The sequence below is a fragment of the Diabrotica undecimpunctata genome, chromosome 6 (genome assembly GCF_040954645.1).
Source record: "Diabrotica undecimpunctata isolate CICGRU chromosome 6, icDiaUnde3, whole genome shotgun sequence".
Taxonomy (NCBI): Eukaryota; Metazoa; Arthropoda; class Insecta; order Coleoptera; family Chrysomelidae; genus Diabrotica; species Diabrotica undecimpunctata.
Window position 1 is genome coordinate 114999765 of NC_092808.1, and position 20091 is coordinate 115019855.

Here is a 20091-nt window from a genome sequence, read left to right on the forward strand (position 1 = left end):
ATCACCTTCCAAGAGAAATTAAATCCGCAACATCTTTCATTAAGTTTCGTAAGATGACAAAAATCTATCTCTCTGAAAGACCATATTATTCAGTTGACGAGTTTCTTAATGTATAACAAAGAAACAAAACTAGTATTGTTTATAATTACATTTGGGTGTCTCAAGCAGTGGCTACAATTTGTCTCATTTGTTGTTGTCTGTACAAATTATGTAAGTGATATAATAATTTTACTAATTTAAAATTGTATTGTTCTGTTTTTTTATTATATTTGTTTTTGTTTTATACTTTTTGTACTTTTTGACCGATTTTTTTTAGCTTTGCCCATAAAATTGTTCAATAATTTTCAGTGACAATAAAGCATATTTCTATTCTAATGTTGAATTGAAAATTCTTTTGAAGAAAATCTGCATCACCGCGCTAAAAACTCTCATAAGGATAAGTAAAGTCAAGGAGGGACAACTATAGTGTAGAGTATGGTATAAAGAAAAAGGATATGATCTTTAGGTATACGCTGATGGAAAGGTCCACGATTGCCACGCCCAGCATTTTTCCCGGATCAAGAGTTTCGTCTATGGTTGCTTGAATGCGATTTGGGTCCATACTGTCGATGATTTTGAAAAGGTGGTATAGCACCGAGATTGGGCGATAACTTTTAGCTTCCGATGGATCTTTTCGAGATTTGAGTAGAGCGATGACATGAGATTCCTCCACAGCTTCGTGAAGTACATGCCATTGTTGACCAAGTCCAGTAAAAAATCATGCATTAAGAATACATGGGAATGTGCATGTAATAATAAACCATGTAAAATTTGTTCAAATTTCAGCATTTCTGTAAAAATGTATCTAAACTAGAGAGAGATTACATAATATTACTTAATGGGAAAACAAAATTCGAATTATTAAAATTTCTCTTTTATATATAATAATAATTAATAAGTAATAATCTATACATAAAAATTGCCTATTATATACTAATGCCTATTATGTTCCTACTAGTTGATATGTGCGCACAGAATATTTAATATATATTGGGATTAGTATATTGCATTCAATTTTTCCTTAAAATAAAAAATATATATTTTGATTTTTATTTCAGGCTTTCTTGAAGAAGACAACACATCAGAAATTATGAAAACAATATCGGTATGTTCATGTAATAAAGAAATACCTATGAGCCAACTTGTTGAAGAAAAAAGAATAAAATGTGAAGTTTGTTTTAAGCAACTTGTCCATAGTTCATTAAACAAACACATATTAGTACACACAGGAGAAAAATCTTACAATTGCGAATTTTGTTTAAGGAAGTTTTCTCAGAAAAATAATTTGAAAACACATCTTAGATTGCACACTGGAGAAAAACCTTACAAGTGCGAAATTTGTTTAAAGCAGTTTTCTCAGAAAATTAGTTTGAAAACACATCTTAGAGTGCACACGGGAGAAAAACCTTATAAGTGTGAAATTTGTTTTAAGCTGTTTACTCATAAAAAATCTTTGGATGATCACAAAATAGTTCACACTGGAGAAAATCCTTACAAGTGCGAAATTTGTTTTAAGCAGTTTTCTCAGAAAAGTGGTTTGAAAACACATTTTAGATTGCACACTGGAGAAAAACCGTACCAGTGTGAAATTTGTTTTAAGCTGTTTAATCAGAAAAATGCTTTGGATGGACACAAAATAGTTCACACTGGAGAAAAACCTTACAAGTGCGAAATTTGTTTAAAGCAGTTTTCTCAGAAAATTAGTTTGAAAACACATCTTAGAGTGCACACGGGAGAAAAACCTTATAAGTGTGAAATTTGTTTTAAGCTGTTTACTCGCAAAACTTCTTTGGATGAACACAAAATAGTTCACACTGGAGAAAATCCTTATAAGTGCGAAATTTGTTTTAAGCAATTTTCTCAGAAAAGTGGTTTGAAAACACATTTTAGATTGCACACTGGAGAAAAACCTTACAAGTGTGAAATTTGTTTTAAGCTGTTTAATCAGAAAACTTCTTTGGATGGACACAAAATAGTTCACACTGAAGAAAATGCTTACAAGTGCGAAATTTGTTGTAAGCTGTTTGCTCATAAAAAATCTTTGAATGATCACAAAATAGTTCACACTGGAGAAAAACCTTACAAGTGCGAAATTTGTTTTAAGCAGTTTTCTCAGAAAAGTGGTTTGAGAACACATTTTAGATTGCACACTGGAGAAAAACCTTACAAGTGCGAAATTTGTTTTAAGCTGTTTACTCATAAAAAATCTTTGGATGATCACAAAATAGTTCACACTGGAGAAAAACCTTACAAGTGCGAAATTTGTTTTAAGCAGTTTTCTCAGAAAAGTGGTTTGAAAACACATTTTAGATTGCACACTGGAGAAAAACCGTACCAGTGTGAAATTTGTTTTAAGCTGTTTACTCATAAAAAATCTTTGGATGATCACAAAATAGTTCACACTGGAGAAAAACTTTACAAGTGCGAAATTTGTTTTAAGCAGTTTTCTCAGAAAAGTGGTTTGAAAACACATTTTAGATTGCACACTGGAGAAAAACCGTACCAGTGTGAAATTTGTTTTAAGCTGTTTAATCAGAAAACTTCTTTGGATGTACACAAAATAGTTCACACTGGAGAAAATCCTTACAAGTGCGATATTTGTTTAAAACAGTTTTCTCAGAAAAATAATTTGAAAACACATTTTAGATTGCATACTGGAGAAAAACCTTACAAGTGCGAAATTTGTTTTAAGGTGTTTACTCAGAAAAATGCTTTGGATGTACACAAAATAGTTCACACTGGAGAAAATCCCTACAAGTGCGATATTTGTTTAAAGCAGTTTTCTCAAAAAAGTAATTTGAAAACACATTTTAGATTGCACACTGGTGAAAAACTTTACAAGTGTGAAATTTGTTTTGAGCTGTTTAATCAGAAAGCTTGTTTGGATGGACACAAAATAGTTCACACTGGAGAAAATCCCTACAAGTGCGATATTTGTTTAAAGCAGTTTTCTCAAAAAAGTAATTTGAAATCACATTTTAGATTGCACACTGGTGAAAAACTTTACAAGTGTGAAATTTGTTTTGAGCTGTTTAATCAGAAAGCTTCTTTGGATGGACACAAAATAGTTCACACTGGAGAAAATCCTTACAAGTGCGAAGTTTGTTTAAAGCAGTTTTCTCAGAAAAATAGTTTGAAAACACATCTTAGATTGCACACTGGAGAAAAACCTTACAAGTGCGAAATTTGTTTAAAGCAGTTTTCTCAGAAAATTAGTTTGAAAACACATCTTAGAGTGCACACTGGAGAAAAACCTTACAAGTGCGAAATTTGTTTTAAGGTGTTTACTCAGAAAAATGCTTTGGATGCACACAAAATAGTTCACACTGGAGAAAATCCTTACAAGTGCGAAGTTTGTTTAAAGCAGTTTTCTCAGAAAAATAGTTTGAAAACACATCTTAGATTGCACACTGGAGAAAAACCTTACAAGTGCGAAATTTGTTTAAAGCAGTTTTCTCAGAAAATTAGTTTGAAAACACATCTTAGAGTGCACACGGGAGAAAAACCTTATAAGTGTGAAATTTGTTTTAAGCTGTTTACTCATAAAAATTCTTTGGATGTACACAAAATAGTTCACACTGGAAAAAAACCTTACAAATGTGAAATTTGTTTTAAGCAGTTTTCTCAAAAATCTTCTTTGGGTGGACACAAAAAAGTTCACACTGAAGAAAATCCTTATAAGTGCGAAATTTGTTTAAAGCAGTTTTCTCAGAAATGTAATTTGAAAACACATTTAAGATTGCACACTGGAGAAAAACCTTACAAGTGTGAAATTTGTTTTAAGCTGTTTTCTCAAAAATCTTCTTTGGATGGACACAAAATAGTTCACACTGGAGAAAATCCTTACAAGTGCGAAATTAGTTTTAAGTAGTTTTCTCGGAAAGATATTTTAGATTGCACACTGCAGAGAAACCATACAAGTGCGAAATTTGTTTAAAGCAGTTTTCTCAGAAAAATAGTTTGAAAACTCATCTTAGATTGCACACGGGAGAAAAACCTTACAAGTGTAAAATTTGTTTTAAGCTGTTTAATCAGAAAACTTCTTTGGATGTACACAAAATAGTTCACACTGGAGAAAATGCTTACAAGTGCCAAATTTGTTTTAACCAGTGTCCCCAGAAATTTCATTTGAAACACATTTGACGTTGCACACTGGAGAAAAACCTCAAGTACAATGAAAACCTTGTAGTAACCTAGTAATCAGTATCCATAAACAAATAGCGGCAGCAGAATGGTCGCGTTTTACATTGGCAGTGATCTAACTCGTTCTGAAACATGGACAGAAAAGTAATACAAAATAAACCGGCATTTCGTCGAAACCGAATTCGTATAAAAAATTGGTTATGTGGTGTAATGAAGTAACTGACTAAGGTTTTTCATAATCATATTCGTCGCTTATATCTACGTCACTTTGATACGTGCCACAATCGGGGGCATTTAAAGATGACTCAAACAGCAGATCTTTCACATATGCTGGTCTTTCTCTTCTGATGTTTGCATGTGCTGAAAGCTCGATATAGTGGCTCTTCGAAAGAGCACCTAGAAGTATTACTTTACTTGCACACATTTGCCATAATGCCATACTGTTATTCCAACGTAAGCAATATAGCGTGCGATTGTCGATTGGAGGACCGAGAATTAGTATCCTGAGGTTTGCCGATGACAAATTAATAATCGCTTTAAAACAAGAAGAAATGGAAAACAATGTCTGGACGAGAAAAGCAAAAAATATGGTCTACAACTAAATAAGAATAAGACAAAAATTATGCTTTTAGACGCAACACAGAACAATATTAAACACATTAAAGACATTGGGGGTGATTGGAATTGTAGCGGTGATTAGAATTGTGTGTGCTGGTAAATTTTGTTTCAGATTATAATGTAGTCAGAGAAAAAATGGAACTCGATTGATATTCGGTATAACTTTATTGTTGTGTACATTTTTAGCGTCAATGATTGACTGAGAGTCCGCTAAGGGTAACTGTTATACACCTTGACTAATGGCGGCGTTACCAGTAGGTACAATATTGTCAGGTGTATTACAAATTAAAAGTAAAAATATACTGAACATAACTTCCCCCTTTGAAGGGACTTCAAAAAACATACAAATATTGATGAAAAGAAATACAAAATAGTAATTCAAAATTAAAATGGAATTGTCTTTAACGGAATTTAACACTAAAATAAATTGTTAATTCACTGTGTCTTTTTCTATAGGCCAAAGACACACATGTCTCTCGAAATGGATCACAACTTTTAAAAATGTTTTCACTTCTGCCACTCGCGAAACTCCATCCTTTCTAGGGAACAACCGTACAATTCTTCCCATTTTCCACTTGTCTGGACGTTGTTGATCATTCTTGATGAATACTAGTGCATCAACAGCAACCGAAGTAGCCTGGTTTTTCCATTTATATTGAAAGCGCAGTTGAGAAATGTATTCTTTTGTGAATTGTATCCAAACTTGTTGAACAGATCGTAGTCTAGACAGCCTGGTTGGCGGAACTTTATATACTTTAGGTTCAGGAAGCATTGTAATGGGACGACCAATTAAAAAATGTGATGGAGTAAATGATGGAAGAAGCGTATTAAAATTTTCATAAATTAAACTTATGTTCAACATTGTTTGCTTTAAAAAATGTTTTGTGCTTTTTACTGCTGCTTCCCATAGACCACCAAAGTTGGGCGAATATGGAGGTATAAAATGACAATGAATATTGTCTTTTGACGCATATTGAGTAATAACATTTTCATTTTTTAACAAGAATTTTCCAAATTCTTTTAATTCATTTCTCGTTCCAACAAATTTGCTACCGTTATCTGAATAGATCTCTGAAGGTACTCATCTTCGAGAAGTAAAACGTTTGAGACAAGATAAGAAACATTGTATTGTGAAATTTGATACCAATTCTAAGTGAATTGCTTTTGTGCTAAAACAAACCAAAACACACATGTAACTCTTCAATATTATTGCATCCCGTCAAAAGGTCATCTACATAAAAATCATTTTGAATAGTTTTAGGTGCAATTGGAAATATGTTTTCATGTTCTGTAGCTTCTTAATTGAGACATTTTATTGCTAGATAGGGAGCAGATTTTGTACCATATGTAACGGTATTGAGTTGATACGGGGATAAATCGTCCTCAGGTTTATTTCTCCAGATTATGCAAAGACCTTTGGTCCCATGTATTGCAAATCATTTAGAGACCACCCAGAACTATTGGCACACGAGCCATCAAAAACAACTCTTATTTTTGATGTTCTACTTGTTTGCTTCAAAATAGCGTGATTAGTAAATTAGTGTGAGCTTGTTAAATTATCTACTGAAATTTTAGTCATATGACCTAATTGTATGTATTGAATAAATTGTATAAATTATAAAATACAGTGTTTCATTTAAAACGTTCTTCCAAAGACAAGAAACGTTGAATTGCTTTCTCATTTCAATAGAATTATCTAACTCATTGAGTTCCCAAAATTTTTTTTAATTGGTGAACTTGTGGTATAACAACATTTTTTGAAAAATTGCAAATAGAATAATTGATTGAATTATTTATAGCTTGTCACAGGAGAATAGGACGGTGCCTATTCCGCATGATAAAATCATATGATTTTCGGTAATAATACGGGTAATACCAACATATTTAAATATCGCGCCTTATTCTTATGTCAATTCAGTAACATTCCCTTACCCAGAGACAACATTATTTATTTATTTTTTGTTTGTTGCATTGATATTGAACCTGTTATCTAATGTTTGCTATTGTGTCGTATTTTTCTTTTATTATTTATTTAGTTTATTTTATTCTTAGTTTAGTGTTTGATAGTCTTCTTAGTCATAATTTTAGTTTAGTTTCTTTATTAATTATTTTTAATTTAATTTAATTCAACACTAAATTTGATATACACTGTCCACGATTTCTTTGTAAGAGCCACTTGCAAGCCCAAAAGCGTCTGATCTTTTCCTTCTTACTGCTGTACGCTGTACGCAGCGTATTATTATTAAAATTTTCCATTATAATGGTTTCAAAATCTAATAGTTGATACCTATACTGTATCTAATATCTCTATGACCGTAAACAAAAAAAAAATCAATAAAACCTCACTCATTGTCACTCATATCATAAGTCAATAACTTATCATGCAATGTAAACACGATTTTTTAAAACATCATAGAGTCGAGGAATCATAACAAATATCATATGAAATTGTCATATGATAAAATCATGTAGTGTAAAGTCTACTTTAAGCAGATATGTAAAAAAATACAAAGCAAACCCTACTACACTGTAGAATGGGTCCTAACTACAAAGTCAAACAAATTTTTTCGTCACAGAAGAAGTTCTTGTTCAATACATTGTGACTTGCTCAAAGAAAAGATGTTTTATGGGCTAACTGTAACCGACTGTCGGAAGTTAACCTATGATTTGGCCAAAGCTAATAATATTAACCCACCGGATAATTGGGAACAGTCAGGTCAAGCATCAATAGATTAGTAAAAAGGATTTCGAAAACGGAATCCAAATTTGGCCTACGAACCCCCGAAGGTTGTAGTTTAGCTAGGGCAGCAGGATTTAATCCTGCTAATATAAAATTATTTTTTGAAAAACTAGAAAATGTTTTAAGAAGGCACGTAAATTTCTCAAATGGTTGAGAATTTATAACCTGGATGAAAGGGGGACTTTGACAGGCGCAAACAGTTCTGCTAAGGTTCTAGCCCAAAAGGGCGTCAACGGACAAAAAGAACATGATACAACTGTTAAAAAAGTTTTAGAAAGGGCTAAAGAAGTAGGAGCGAAGTTTAATAGTGACAAATTCCAATATTGTCAAGAAGAGGTCAAATTTATGGGCCAAGTTTTTTCACACAAAGGGATGCAAATAGATCCTGATAGAGTGGGATCACTTTGCAAACTCAAAGAACCAAATAGTAAAATAGAATTGCAACGAATTTTGGGTGCATTCAATTATGTTAGACGGTATATTCCGAATCTGGCTGAACATATTCAACCTCTTTGTCAATTACTTAAAAATAATGTAGAATGGGTGTGGCTCCCTTCACATCAAAAATGTTTCGATAATTTAAAGGACATCATTTGTAAATCACCAGCTTTAGTCCCGTATGATCCTAATCAAAAAATTATTTTACAATGTGATGCATCTAAAAATGGCTTAGGTGTTTGTATGTTCCAGAAATATGAGAAAGTTTTAAAATTAGTAGCTTGTGCATCACGAAATATGAATGATAGTGAGATAAATTATAGTCAAACTGAGAAGGAACTATTGGCAATCTATTATGCTACTCAAAAATTTCACAATTTTATTTATAATTTTGATGTTGATGTTCAGTCAGATCACAAACCTATAATCTCCATTATGAATAAGCCAATTTGCAAAATTGGATCAGTTAGACTCCAACGTTTAAGACTTAAACTTCTCAAGTATAGATTAAATGTTTATTTTGTTCCTGGAAAAGACATACATTTTGCTGATATGCTATCTAGGTCTAGTTTAAATATAAATACACAAGACCCAGAAATGTTTGAAATGGTCCATTCCGTGAGTAAACATTTACCTATGAGTCAGGAAAAGCAATCTGAATTAAGACTAGCTACTAGTCAGGATGAAGCATTGGCAGTAATTTTTGATTTTTATTACAATGGGTGGCCAAAAGAAAAAAATGTTCAAGCATGTAAAAAGTACTAAAGTAGAAACCCTCAATTCAGAAGAGTGATATCATAGTTTAAACGCGGAATATCCTCAAATTTAAATGTACACAGCGGCCCTCGAAAACTGCCTGTTTTCTCAATTGCAATTTGCGTTTCCTCATAAGAAATTACAGAATATATAAAGTAGTATATTTATTTGTGCTTCTCTATAGAAAAACTGACCAGGAGTTGTCGTACAGTGTAGCCAAATCTTGTTCACAAGTAGTAATTATGGTCATACAAAACCTGTATTCTTCCACGCAGCGATTATTACCGTCATAAAAATACCAAAAAACATGATTTTTTCAATAGTAAAAATTAAGCACAAAATTGTAATAAAATAAATTTTATTTATAAGTTCCGTTTCGTTACCTATTTAAATTTATAAAATAAAAATCGATATTTTAAAACATTATTTTTCAATCGTTTGGCAATGTTGGAATTAGCGAGGGAACTCGGTTTTACAATTCGGATCAAGACATGCAGTAAAACTAGTTTTTATTATTTTTTGTCGAAGAAATGAACGAAGAAAACATTGGTGTTTCTATGGGTAAATAGTGCATGTGTTTTTGTGAGTATATTTTATGTGATAAGTTTGTAAACTTATTGTTGTCAATACTGTTTTATCAATACTGTATTGTAGTATTGATAAAACGTGTTATTGATAATAAGAGTGTTATAGTTTGTCGTTTTATAGTAAATATTTAGTTATATTCTTTGAAATTATTGTATATATAGTATATATCCAGATTACTGAAATACAATGGACGAAAAACCGAGTTGTTCCAAGAGAAGACAGCAAAATTCTGATGTTGATTCCAAGAATGAAAAGCCGCAAGAGACGGAAAATGTTAACGTCCGAAGAGAAGGTAATGATACGAAACGTTTATGAAGGAATTGTCGGCAGAAAAATGGCATTAAACGTTAGCCAAGCGGTCGACATTTGTAGCAGTTTAACAAAAGTATCCGTTAGCTGTATTTATCGTGTACTTAAAAATACATCGGAAAATAAAAAGCAAGAAAAAGGTAAAACTAGAGGTAGGAAAAGCATTGTTTTGGATGACGAGACAAGGAATATTATACGTCGAAAAATTCATTCATTTTATTTTCGGAGTGAAATTACAACACTGAAAAAAATTTCTCAAGAGTTCGAAAATGATGACTCTTTACCCAAGATATCTCGTATTGTCTTAATCAGGACCATGCACGAAATGAACTTTCGATACGTAAAACGCAACAGAAAAAGTATGCTATTAGAAAAAAAATGAAATTATTCTGTGGAGAAGAAAATATTTAGAAAAAATACGAAAAATTCGCAGCACTGGATGCAAAATATATTATTTGGATGGAACCTGGATTAACCAAGGTTGGAAAAGTTTGGCAAGATGTAAATGTCAAAAGTAAACGCGAAGCATTTATAGAAGGCTGATATACAGGATTAAAAGCTCCATCAGGAAAGGGACGGCGTTTAATCGTCACCCATATAGGAAGTGATACAGGGTTTCTTGATGATGGTTTTCTTCAATTTGAGTCGAAAAAAACAGGTGATTATTAAAGAAATTGAAAGGGAGGATTCAACAATGGCTTACAGAAAAGGGGATTGCATACGAAGAATCAATGCTCAAAATTTAGCTCCTTGACATTGCACGGTTAAGGAAAATTGAATATCTTAAATATGCTGTAGATGAAATTGCAAAAGATTATGGTGTCAAAGTTCTGCGTCTACCACCTTATCATTGCGAACTTAATCCCATTGAACTTATCTGGGAGCAAGTGAAAGGAGAAGTAGCACGCAATAACAAAACGTTCAAATTAAACGAAATTAAGAAACTTTTGATTCAAGCAATCCTCCATGTAACTCCAGAGAAATGAGCTAAATGTATAGGCCACATAATTAAAGAAGAACATCGTATGTGGGAACTTGACACTAATATAAAAGTTTTACTAGAGCCAATTATAATTACACCAGGTGGTGAAGATAATGACAGCGATAGCAGCACTGCATCTTCAGGTTTAGACAGCGAATAATATTTTCTAATAGTTTAATAAGAACATTAGCATAAAAAAACCAAAAACAAAAAAAAAACGAGAAGAACATAATAAGTGTGTATAGTGTTTGTGTTTAAACACATCAAACATTATTTTTATTTTGTTTTTATAGAATTTTATTTTGTTTTATAGGATTTTATTTTGTTTTGTATTATACTGTTTAAGTGTTTTGTTCATTTTATTTAATAAGACAATATGGCTCTTGGCGAACACCCATTTAAAAAAAGTATCGCGCCACAAGACATACCTCTGGGGTGGTGTGGAAACTGTCTTAAAATTTGTTTTAAAAAAATTTCATTGTGTAACTCTTTAAGGACGGGTCACGTCAAAAGACGTTTTAGCGTAACTTCCGCGACAGCCGGTTGGTATCAGTTAACTTTCTGCAAAATGACTTCTTTTTTATAGCTTTTTGTTTGTGGCATTCTGTATTTTTAGGGGAATGTAGGGAATGAGCCACAAAATATTTATTCATATGTTTATTTATTGACGTTTCGATCTCTATATCCAGAGACCGTTTTCAATTATACAAATGATAGTACTATTTATTTTCTATGGCTTTTCGCTTGTCGTTCTGTATTTTTAGAAATGATGTTGGGAATAAGCCACAATATATTTATTCAAATGTTTAATTTACGGACGTTTCGATCTCTATAAAGAGACCGTTTTCAAACATACAAATGACAGATATATTTATTTTTCTATAGCTGCTTGTTTGTGGCATTCTGTATTTTTAGGGAGAAGGTTGGACATAAGCCACAATATATCTATTTACATGTTTAATACATTGACGTTTCGATCTCTATTCCGTTTTTAAAGATAGAAAAAAAAATAAACAATATAAGATTATAAAAATATATAATAATAAACAAATAAAATAAATATAACTATCATTTATATCTTTGAAAGCGGTCTTTGGATATAGAGATCGAAACGTCAGTAAAAACTTGTAAATAAATATATTGTGGCCTATTTCGAACATTAATATTTGAAAAATAAAATATAATTAACGTTAAAATAAAAGTAAGTGTACGTCACTGGATTTCCAAACAGCTTTCCGCATTTCTGGGCCTTTAAACGATGACTCACTCTCTCAAATAGTGAAATTATACCATATGGTATAAGAGATTCACTGTATTTTGAAGCTGGTATTGCATTCATGCATGACAAAATAATTATTCCGAGAAAACTTAGACTTGACATGATAAAATTGCTTCATAAGGGCCATATAGGAGTCAGTAAAACTATAAAAAAAGCCAGGAGTATATTTTATTGGCCAGGACTTAATTATGATATAACAAACTATATAAAAAAGTGCAGGATATGTGAGAAATATAGACCAAATAATTTTAAAGAACCAATGATGCCTCATGACATTCCTAGACTAAGATTCAATAAAGTTGGTACAGACATTTTAGAGTATGGTTGAAAGGCATATTTAGTAATTGTAGATTATTTTTCGCATTGGTTGGACATTTCAGTATTAAAAGATAAAACCTCCAGTTCGGTAATCAACTCATTTCAAGATACCTTTAGTAGATTTGGATATCCAGAAATTTTAATTGCAGATAATCTACCATTTACCTCAGCAAAATGTAAAAATTATTATAGAGAAAAAGACATTACAATTATGACATGCACCCCACATTACCACCAGAGTAATGGACTTGCAGAAAAAGCAGTCAATATAAGCAAGCAAATTTAAAAAAAAAAAGCCATTAGGAAAATAATGATTTTAGAGATCTTGTAATGGAATATAATAATACCTGCATAATAAATCTTTATGCATCTCCAGCTCAAATTTTACAGAGCAGGATCCTGAGAGGACAATTACCAACTACAGCTAATAAATTAGAACCTACAATCCAGAAACAAGTATATGATAATGATAATTTGTGCAGAGAAAAAGAAAAATTACAATTACATTATGATAAGACATCACGAAGAAAACCAGTAGAGTTTAGAAAGGGAGATAGTGTAGTAATAAGAAGTTCAAAAGATAATTATTGGCATAAAGCAATTGTATTAGAAAAGGCAAATGAACCTAGATCATATTGGGTGAGAAAAGAAGGTAACAATAGAATTATTAGACGGAACTCACACCAAATGAAACACTCATGTACCAGAACGCTTGAAAAAGAATTCATTTTAGAACCCGAGTTGTACCCTGATATTCACTCACAGAGTGTTCATAAAGATACTGCTAGCAGCCACGTAAATGATAGTGTTAATAAAATAATTGGGTGTCCAAGCCCAAATGTAAAATTAGTACCTATGTTGAGTCATAATGTCAACCCAAATATTGAGACGACTTCTAACAGTTATAAGACCAGAGTTGGTCGTAATATAAAAACCCCTTATAGATATCGATCTTAGGGGGAAGGTTTTTAATATAATATATAGCTGTGTAGCAGGGGGCTACGTTACATATACATGACATGGCTTACTTCAGGCCAGTCAACAATCAACATATTATATGAGATTGACATGTTTTTGTTATTGTATAAGATTGTAAAAAAAATATAAGTTTAATTAGTACAATATTATTTAACTTATAAACCCATAAAATATAAGACATATTTAGGCAACACTAATTACGATATTAATAGTATTCTTCCGTAAAATGCGCTGACATTCGGCGGTATGACAGATAGTTCAAAGGCTTGAGATTTACTGGGGATTCCAAGAAAATAAAGTAACTACTATATGATTCCAAGTAAGGAATCTGGGGAATTCACTAAAGCGACAGAGGAGAGCCAGCGAGGTATTTAGCAGTGAAAAAGCATACTAAACATAAACACAGACTTATTTAAATTTCAGTCAGTTGTGAAGTCGCAACATCGTGTTATTATATTTGTACCTTAATTTTTTTACCTTAATATAAATATTTTGTATATGTACCCAATTTAAATGTGGCAACAGATGAGAGAAGCCTTGTATTTCCCACTTCGTTACTGTTAAATGTTACTGCCAGCCAAGTGCCAACGTGTCAGCAGTGCCAACCTTCTCGTTTTCAGTTCAGTATCTCGGTTCTCATTTTTTATTTTATTAGATTTAAATGAATAAACATATTGATTTCTTCTTAAAGAAACGAATTGCAAAACATAATGAAATTTAAACAAAATATTAAATTTTACAAAATGTACCGTATTTACTCCACAATCTACCGATTTTTTAAAAGAATTCTACCGATTTTATTTTTTTACTTTTGGGAACACTGCTCCGCCCGGTTGAACATAATTTGCGAAGACTGCTAACCACAGGATCAATATCGTACATCAACTCATCAATAACCCAAAATGTTTGGTCTTCCTTAATAGCCAGTTTACAACAGTTTTTCCAGTTTTCCACTGTTACTACACCAAACGCATTTCTTATTAATTGTTCCATAGCGGCGGTCTTAAATTCTGTGTTGTGTGAAGCAACATGTCTTTCGACTTGACTCCATACCATTTCAGGTGGATTTAACTCACAATTGGATTGAAGTAGTCTCAGAATGGCAACATTTTTCTCTATGCACATCTCGTCGATTTTATATTTTATGTATTTTTCTTTGTATGTGTTTTATCGAAGAATGTTTCTCTGACCCTGAAGGTATCTTCAGGTGTCCGGTGAAAAGTTCCTGGCTTTGGTCATTTTTATATAGATTTCGGCAATATAATCTCCATATCTCTGCAATATTTTCTCTGTTGGTTCTCAAGATTCATGTGTGGTCTTCAACGGCCCAAGTTCTGGCTTTAAAGTCTCTTATTATGTAACGTATTTTCTAAATAGATCTCACGGCTGATTGTTTTTATTGTGGTCTCAATTTCTGAAAAACATTGTACTTTCACTTCGTGTCACTTATGTCTTTTTTATATTATTATATAATATATATTATATAATATTTTCGATTTTTGCGGTGTTCCTTTGTGCTAGGATTCTATTGCAATCCTCATCAAGCCAGTGCCTCATCTATTTGGCTTTTTCTGTTTTTCCAATGCTAAGGCTGTTGCTTGTATCATGCCCGTTTGTATTAGTTCCCATTCCTACTATAGGTTACCCATCGTGATGTTTCCCAATCTATTGCTTATTTTTTGCTACCTCTTTATCTTGAAGCTGCCCTACTTGGTATTTTGTTGGTTGTTTGGGAATTTCTCCTTTAAGTGTGACTATTGTCAATATATGGCCACTTTCAATGGAAACATGGTCTATTTGGTGTTTGTGTTGCAATCAAGAGAGATCCAGATTATTTTATGTACATCTTTATCAAAACTGCCCTAGATGGCTATGCAAAAAAGCAGAGATTCCTACAGTAAATGAATTTCTAGATTTTTTGAAAGATAGAGAAGATATTTTGCAGTCATAACAAGAAGTGAATGTGAAACCTCAATTCATTCAATTTTCCAAAGCATCCAATCATGTCAAAATTTTATGCAAATAAATGTCAATGTACGATGGTAAAAAAATAAAACTGTTAAAACTTTGTTCTGTTTACACATTGGACATTTTAAAATACTTGCCATTTAGGTGCCTGTAATGCAATAGGGGCATTTAAGAGTTATTTCATAATGATTTTACAAATCAACAAAATAGCAATTCAAATTAATTTTTAGTATTAAATAACTCAATTAGTCAACCAAGTACAAGTAGTACTTGCAATAATACGAGTAATCAAACAAGTGAGCAGTCTACTGTGCTATTTCAAACAAATCCAAGTTCTACCGACGAAATTATAATTATAACAAATGCATCAATTCTATTATCCACAGTAACATTCAAGGTTGAAGACAGTAGTGGCAATTTTTAAGTAAGTAGAGACTTATTGGACTCTGGAGCACAATCAAATCTAGTAACAGAAGCATTCTGTAAAAAAATAGGTAGGGGAAACGTGGGTACACTGAGACGAAAAAATTTAGGTCTTCATATATATATATATATATATATATATATATATATATATATATATATATATATATATATATATATTTATATATATATATATATATATTTATATATATATATATATATATTTATATATATATATATATATATATATATATATATATATATATATATTTAAAATGTATGTATTTACTAAAGTATGGCGAAAAGACATGACTAGGTTAATTGGTAATGGGTATGAACACTTAAACTACAAAAAATATCGTATAGAAAAAAGTTTTAATCAAACAAAATAATAGGTGCAATTGTCTCACTGTACCCTTCCCTTGGGGGAACAGTGAAACAACACTATATTTTTGATTTATTATTGTTTAAACTAATAGACATTCTTCTATTGCTTTTTTTAAGGCTTGTTACAAAAAGAGAAGAAAAACACACTTTGGATCACTCATACATACTTTAAGAAATAGTATCAGTTACTAAATTAACAAAAAATGGCGCCGTCTGGTAACATGCGGTTCTTTAAATATTTTAACAATTTGACCTGCAGAAAAAGAGGAAATACAAAACATTTATGGTTTTTTGAACTTTTTCTCATAAAGTTCGACAGCCATAATATTGTGTTTTGCAACTTGCCCCACAAAATACTTTTTCACTGTTTTATTTTTGTCATCATAATCAAGTCTTATGACTGAAAATCTTTGGCAATTTAAACAGGCATTCAGACTGAACTTTTTGCGACTGTTGAAGTCCCTGTTTCATCCAGGTTATAAATTCTTAACCATTTGAGAAATTTTCGTGACCTCTTAAAACATTTTCTATTTTTTCAAAAAAAAAAAATTACATTAGCAGGATTAAATCCTGCTGTTTTAAACTACAACCTTCGGGGTTCGTAGGCTCAAATTTGGATGCCTTTTTCGAAATCCTTTATACCAATCTATTGATGCTTGGCTTGACTGTTCCTATTTGTCCGGTAGGTTAATACTATTAGCTTTGGCCAAATCATAGGTTAACTTGCGACAGTCGGTTACAGTTAGCCCATAAAACATCTTTGAGCAAGTCACAATGTGTTGAACAAGAACTTTTTCTAACTTTGACGAAAAAATTTGTTTAACTTTATAGTTAGGACTCATCCTACAAGTAGGGTCTTCTTTGTATTTTTTTACATATCTGCTTAAAGTTTGTTTCCCTGGCAGCACAGCGTATTTTCATACCATTTGTAACTAAAAGTACCGCCTCCCTCATTTGTATGTATATTTGTTCGTCAGTAAACCAAAGAACGGTTTTCGCAGTTTTCTTGGGACGCACCATACTACAAATAAACAATGACTAGTTTAGTTAGTTTAATTTTTTACCAAAAGGAAAATAACATAATCTTATAAGGGAACATTGAGATAAGTTATATGTCCCACATATGAAATGTCTCACTGTACCCACATCACAATGTTTTCAGTTAAACGACTTAAAAATGTTTCTGAAACTAATGCGTAAGAAAATAACATGCTTTAGACTTACTATAAACAGACTGACTTAAGACTGAACACTTGACGTCGACTAAGAACAAAATGCTTCAAACTGTCACTGCTTCTAAAAGATCAATGTCATAGTCATACCGCTAACTTCGTTTTTTTTTTGTGGTGCCAACAATCGAAATTCAATTTACCAAATGTCTCACTGTACCCTCCTCTTTTCCCCTATGCCATTATCTTCTGGAAATTTATCAATTATTGGTATAAATCAAGTAATGTCTACATTGACAAAAAATACTTCATTAACAATATTTTCCAATGTCAGTAACGTATGTTGCTAGGTAACACCTATGATTTCGTCATTTATTCCTTCAGAAAAGATTAATTTAACAAATATTAAAATTCCAGACAATATTAAACTCTCAGATCCATAATTTTACTCACCTAATGAGATTGATATACTCACAGGAGTTAGATTATTTCGGAATTTAATATTGGATGGAAAAATTACTGTAGGAAAAAAACCCAATTTTCCAAAATACCAAATAAGAGCGGATCGTTTCTGGTGCTATAAATAATTCAATAAATTATTCTATTTGCAATTTTTCAAAAAATTTTGTTATACCACAAGATCATCAATTAAAAAAATTTTGGGAACTCAATATTGAAATGTCAACGGATAAACTGCATTGTGAAGAGATATTTGGCAATGATAGTTCTCGCCATGAAACTGGACAACTTATAGTAAAATTTCCATTAAAATGATCTCGTATACTCTTCTTAGGTGACTCAGAGGAGAAAGCAATTAAACTTTTCTTGTCTTTGGAAAAACGTTAAATAAGATTTTTGATATAATACGTAGATTCAGATCATATGTTTTTTCGGCAAATGTAACTAAAATGTACAGCAGTGCATAATCTGGAGAAACAAACCTGAGGACGATTATACTTGTATTAACTCAATAACGTTACATATGTGTGACACGTGGATAGGTTAGCCTGGAGAGTGGAGGTTAGGTTATAATGAAACATCTTCTATCTATCGTATCTAGATTCAGAATGGTTTTATGTTTTATTTCCTCTTCCTTGCACCTGTCCGTCACGTCACTCTTACAATGTTACCAATCGGAGTGAGTTCCGAATATTTACATATTTATATACACCACATCCCGCTCTTTTTAAAATGACTAAATATAAATTTCTTTAACAAATCTTTAAATAAACACTTATGAATTTCCTCAATTGTTCCATACATCCTTTACCCCCTTTATTTTATAATAAAATTACTTATAAATCTAATCTATCAGGTTTTTAACAATTCGACCTGAAGAGGTTTGTGAAGGTAAGTTTATTGGAGAGTGATGATCAGAGACACGTTCAAGATTTTGTGACTCACTAGTTTTAGATTCATTATCTGTATGTTCATCATCAGAAGTTGCAGGAATGCGAACTAAAAATTGTATATTTCTTGCAATTTCTGACCCAGAATCTCTTAATTTAATCGAGTAGGTTTTATCTCTTAATTTATGTGTGATAAGACCTTCTCTCAATTTGCTTTTATCTTTAACATAAACTTTTTTATTATTTTTAAGCGGTTTTAAATTTATTGTACCTCTATTATAATAAGCTTTTTGAATGTTCTGTCTTTTCTGAAAATTACTGATCACTATTTTAGCATTACATAATTTTGGTTTTAGAATTTTGTCAGTAGTGGGAATCTGAGTTTTAAGAACTCGTGACATTAAAAGTTGAGATGGTGATGATAAATTTGAATCAATTGGTGTATTTCTAAGTTGTAGCAATGTTAAGTATGTATCTTTACCATCTTTATGAGATTTTCTTAACGCTTTTTTGTAGGTTTGAATATATCTTTCACTTAGACCATTATATCTATGATTTTCTGGGCTTGACTTTATGCTTTTACATTCCCATTCTTGGCAAAATTTAACAAATTCATTGGCTATATATTGTGGTCCACCATCAGAGTAAAGATTTTTGATATTCCATGACGAGCAAATATCGATTTTAAGTGTGTAACTATAGTTAATCTGGTTGTATCTTTCAACAGACTAATTTCTGGATATTTACTATAATAATCTACCACCATTAAATTTTTTGACCTATGTAAAATATATCAGAGCCAACTTCCTCCCAGGGGAGTTTTGGGATATTGTGTGGAATTAAAGGTTCTCTTTTTGCATTTTCAAATTGGGCAACCTTTAACTTCATTCCCAATTTCAACTGTCATGGAAGGCCAATATAATGATTGTCTTGCTAACATTTTACATTTATTTATTCCTTGATGGCCATAGTGAATTCTTTTTAACATTTCTTTCCTCATTGCATCAGGAATTATAATTTGACTATTCCTCATCAGCAAACTATCAAAGGTTAATTCATCTTTAATCTTAAAAAATGCTTTTAAATCTTTATGTATATTATTTATTTGTTTTGGCCAACCTTTTTTTATGAAAATCTTTAGATCAATTAAAGTTTTGTTTTTGCTAGTCTCTTCTTTGCAGTTGATTATTTGAAACATTGATGTTTAATCTTACTAAACAAATTTGTGATTCAAGTTCAAATCTAAATCATTCTTTATTACAGGCAATTCCGAGCAACATCTCGATAGCGTATCAGCTATATATAATTCTTTTCTTTTTTTTATACATCACATTATAATCATACCTCTGCAATTTAAATAACATTCTTTGAAGTCGTGGTGGCGCATTCATTGAAGGTTTCTTTACTATGGATATCAATGGTTTGTGATCAGTTTTTATATCAAACTTTAAAGCATATACATATTTATGAAATTTCTCGCATGCCACCAGAACTCCAAGTTCTTTCTCAATTTGTGCGTAGTTTTGTTGTGTTAAAGTTAAGGCTTTTGATATGTAAGCTACTGGTTGACCTTATTGCAAAAGTACAGCTCCTATTGAATCTTTTTA

General features: G+C 31.6%; 1 protein-coding gene across 4 annotated transcripts in view; it reads left to right on the forward strand.

Annotated features, from left to right (window-relative positions):
* The window catches only part of LOC140443763 (uncharacterized), an 80074-nt gene extending 73663 nt beyond the window's left edge, over positions 1-6411 (forward strand). For all 4 annotated transcript variants that reach the window (XM_072535191.1, XM_072535188.1, XM_072535190.1 and 1 more), the window contains one exon: positions 1098-6411. In XM_072535191.1, coding sequence (XP_072391292.1) covers positions 1098-3910 — 2813 coding nt within the window. In that variant the 3' untranslated portion in view covers positions 3911-6411. The remainder of the gene's footprint in view (positions 1-1097) is intronic.
* Positions 6412-20091: the final 13680 nt, after the last annotated feature.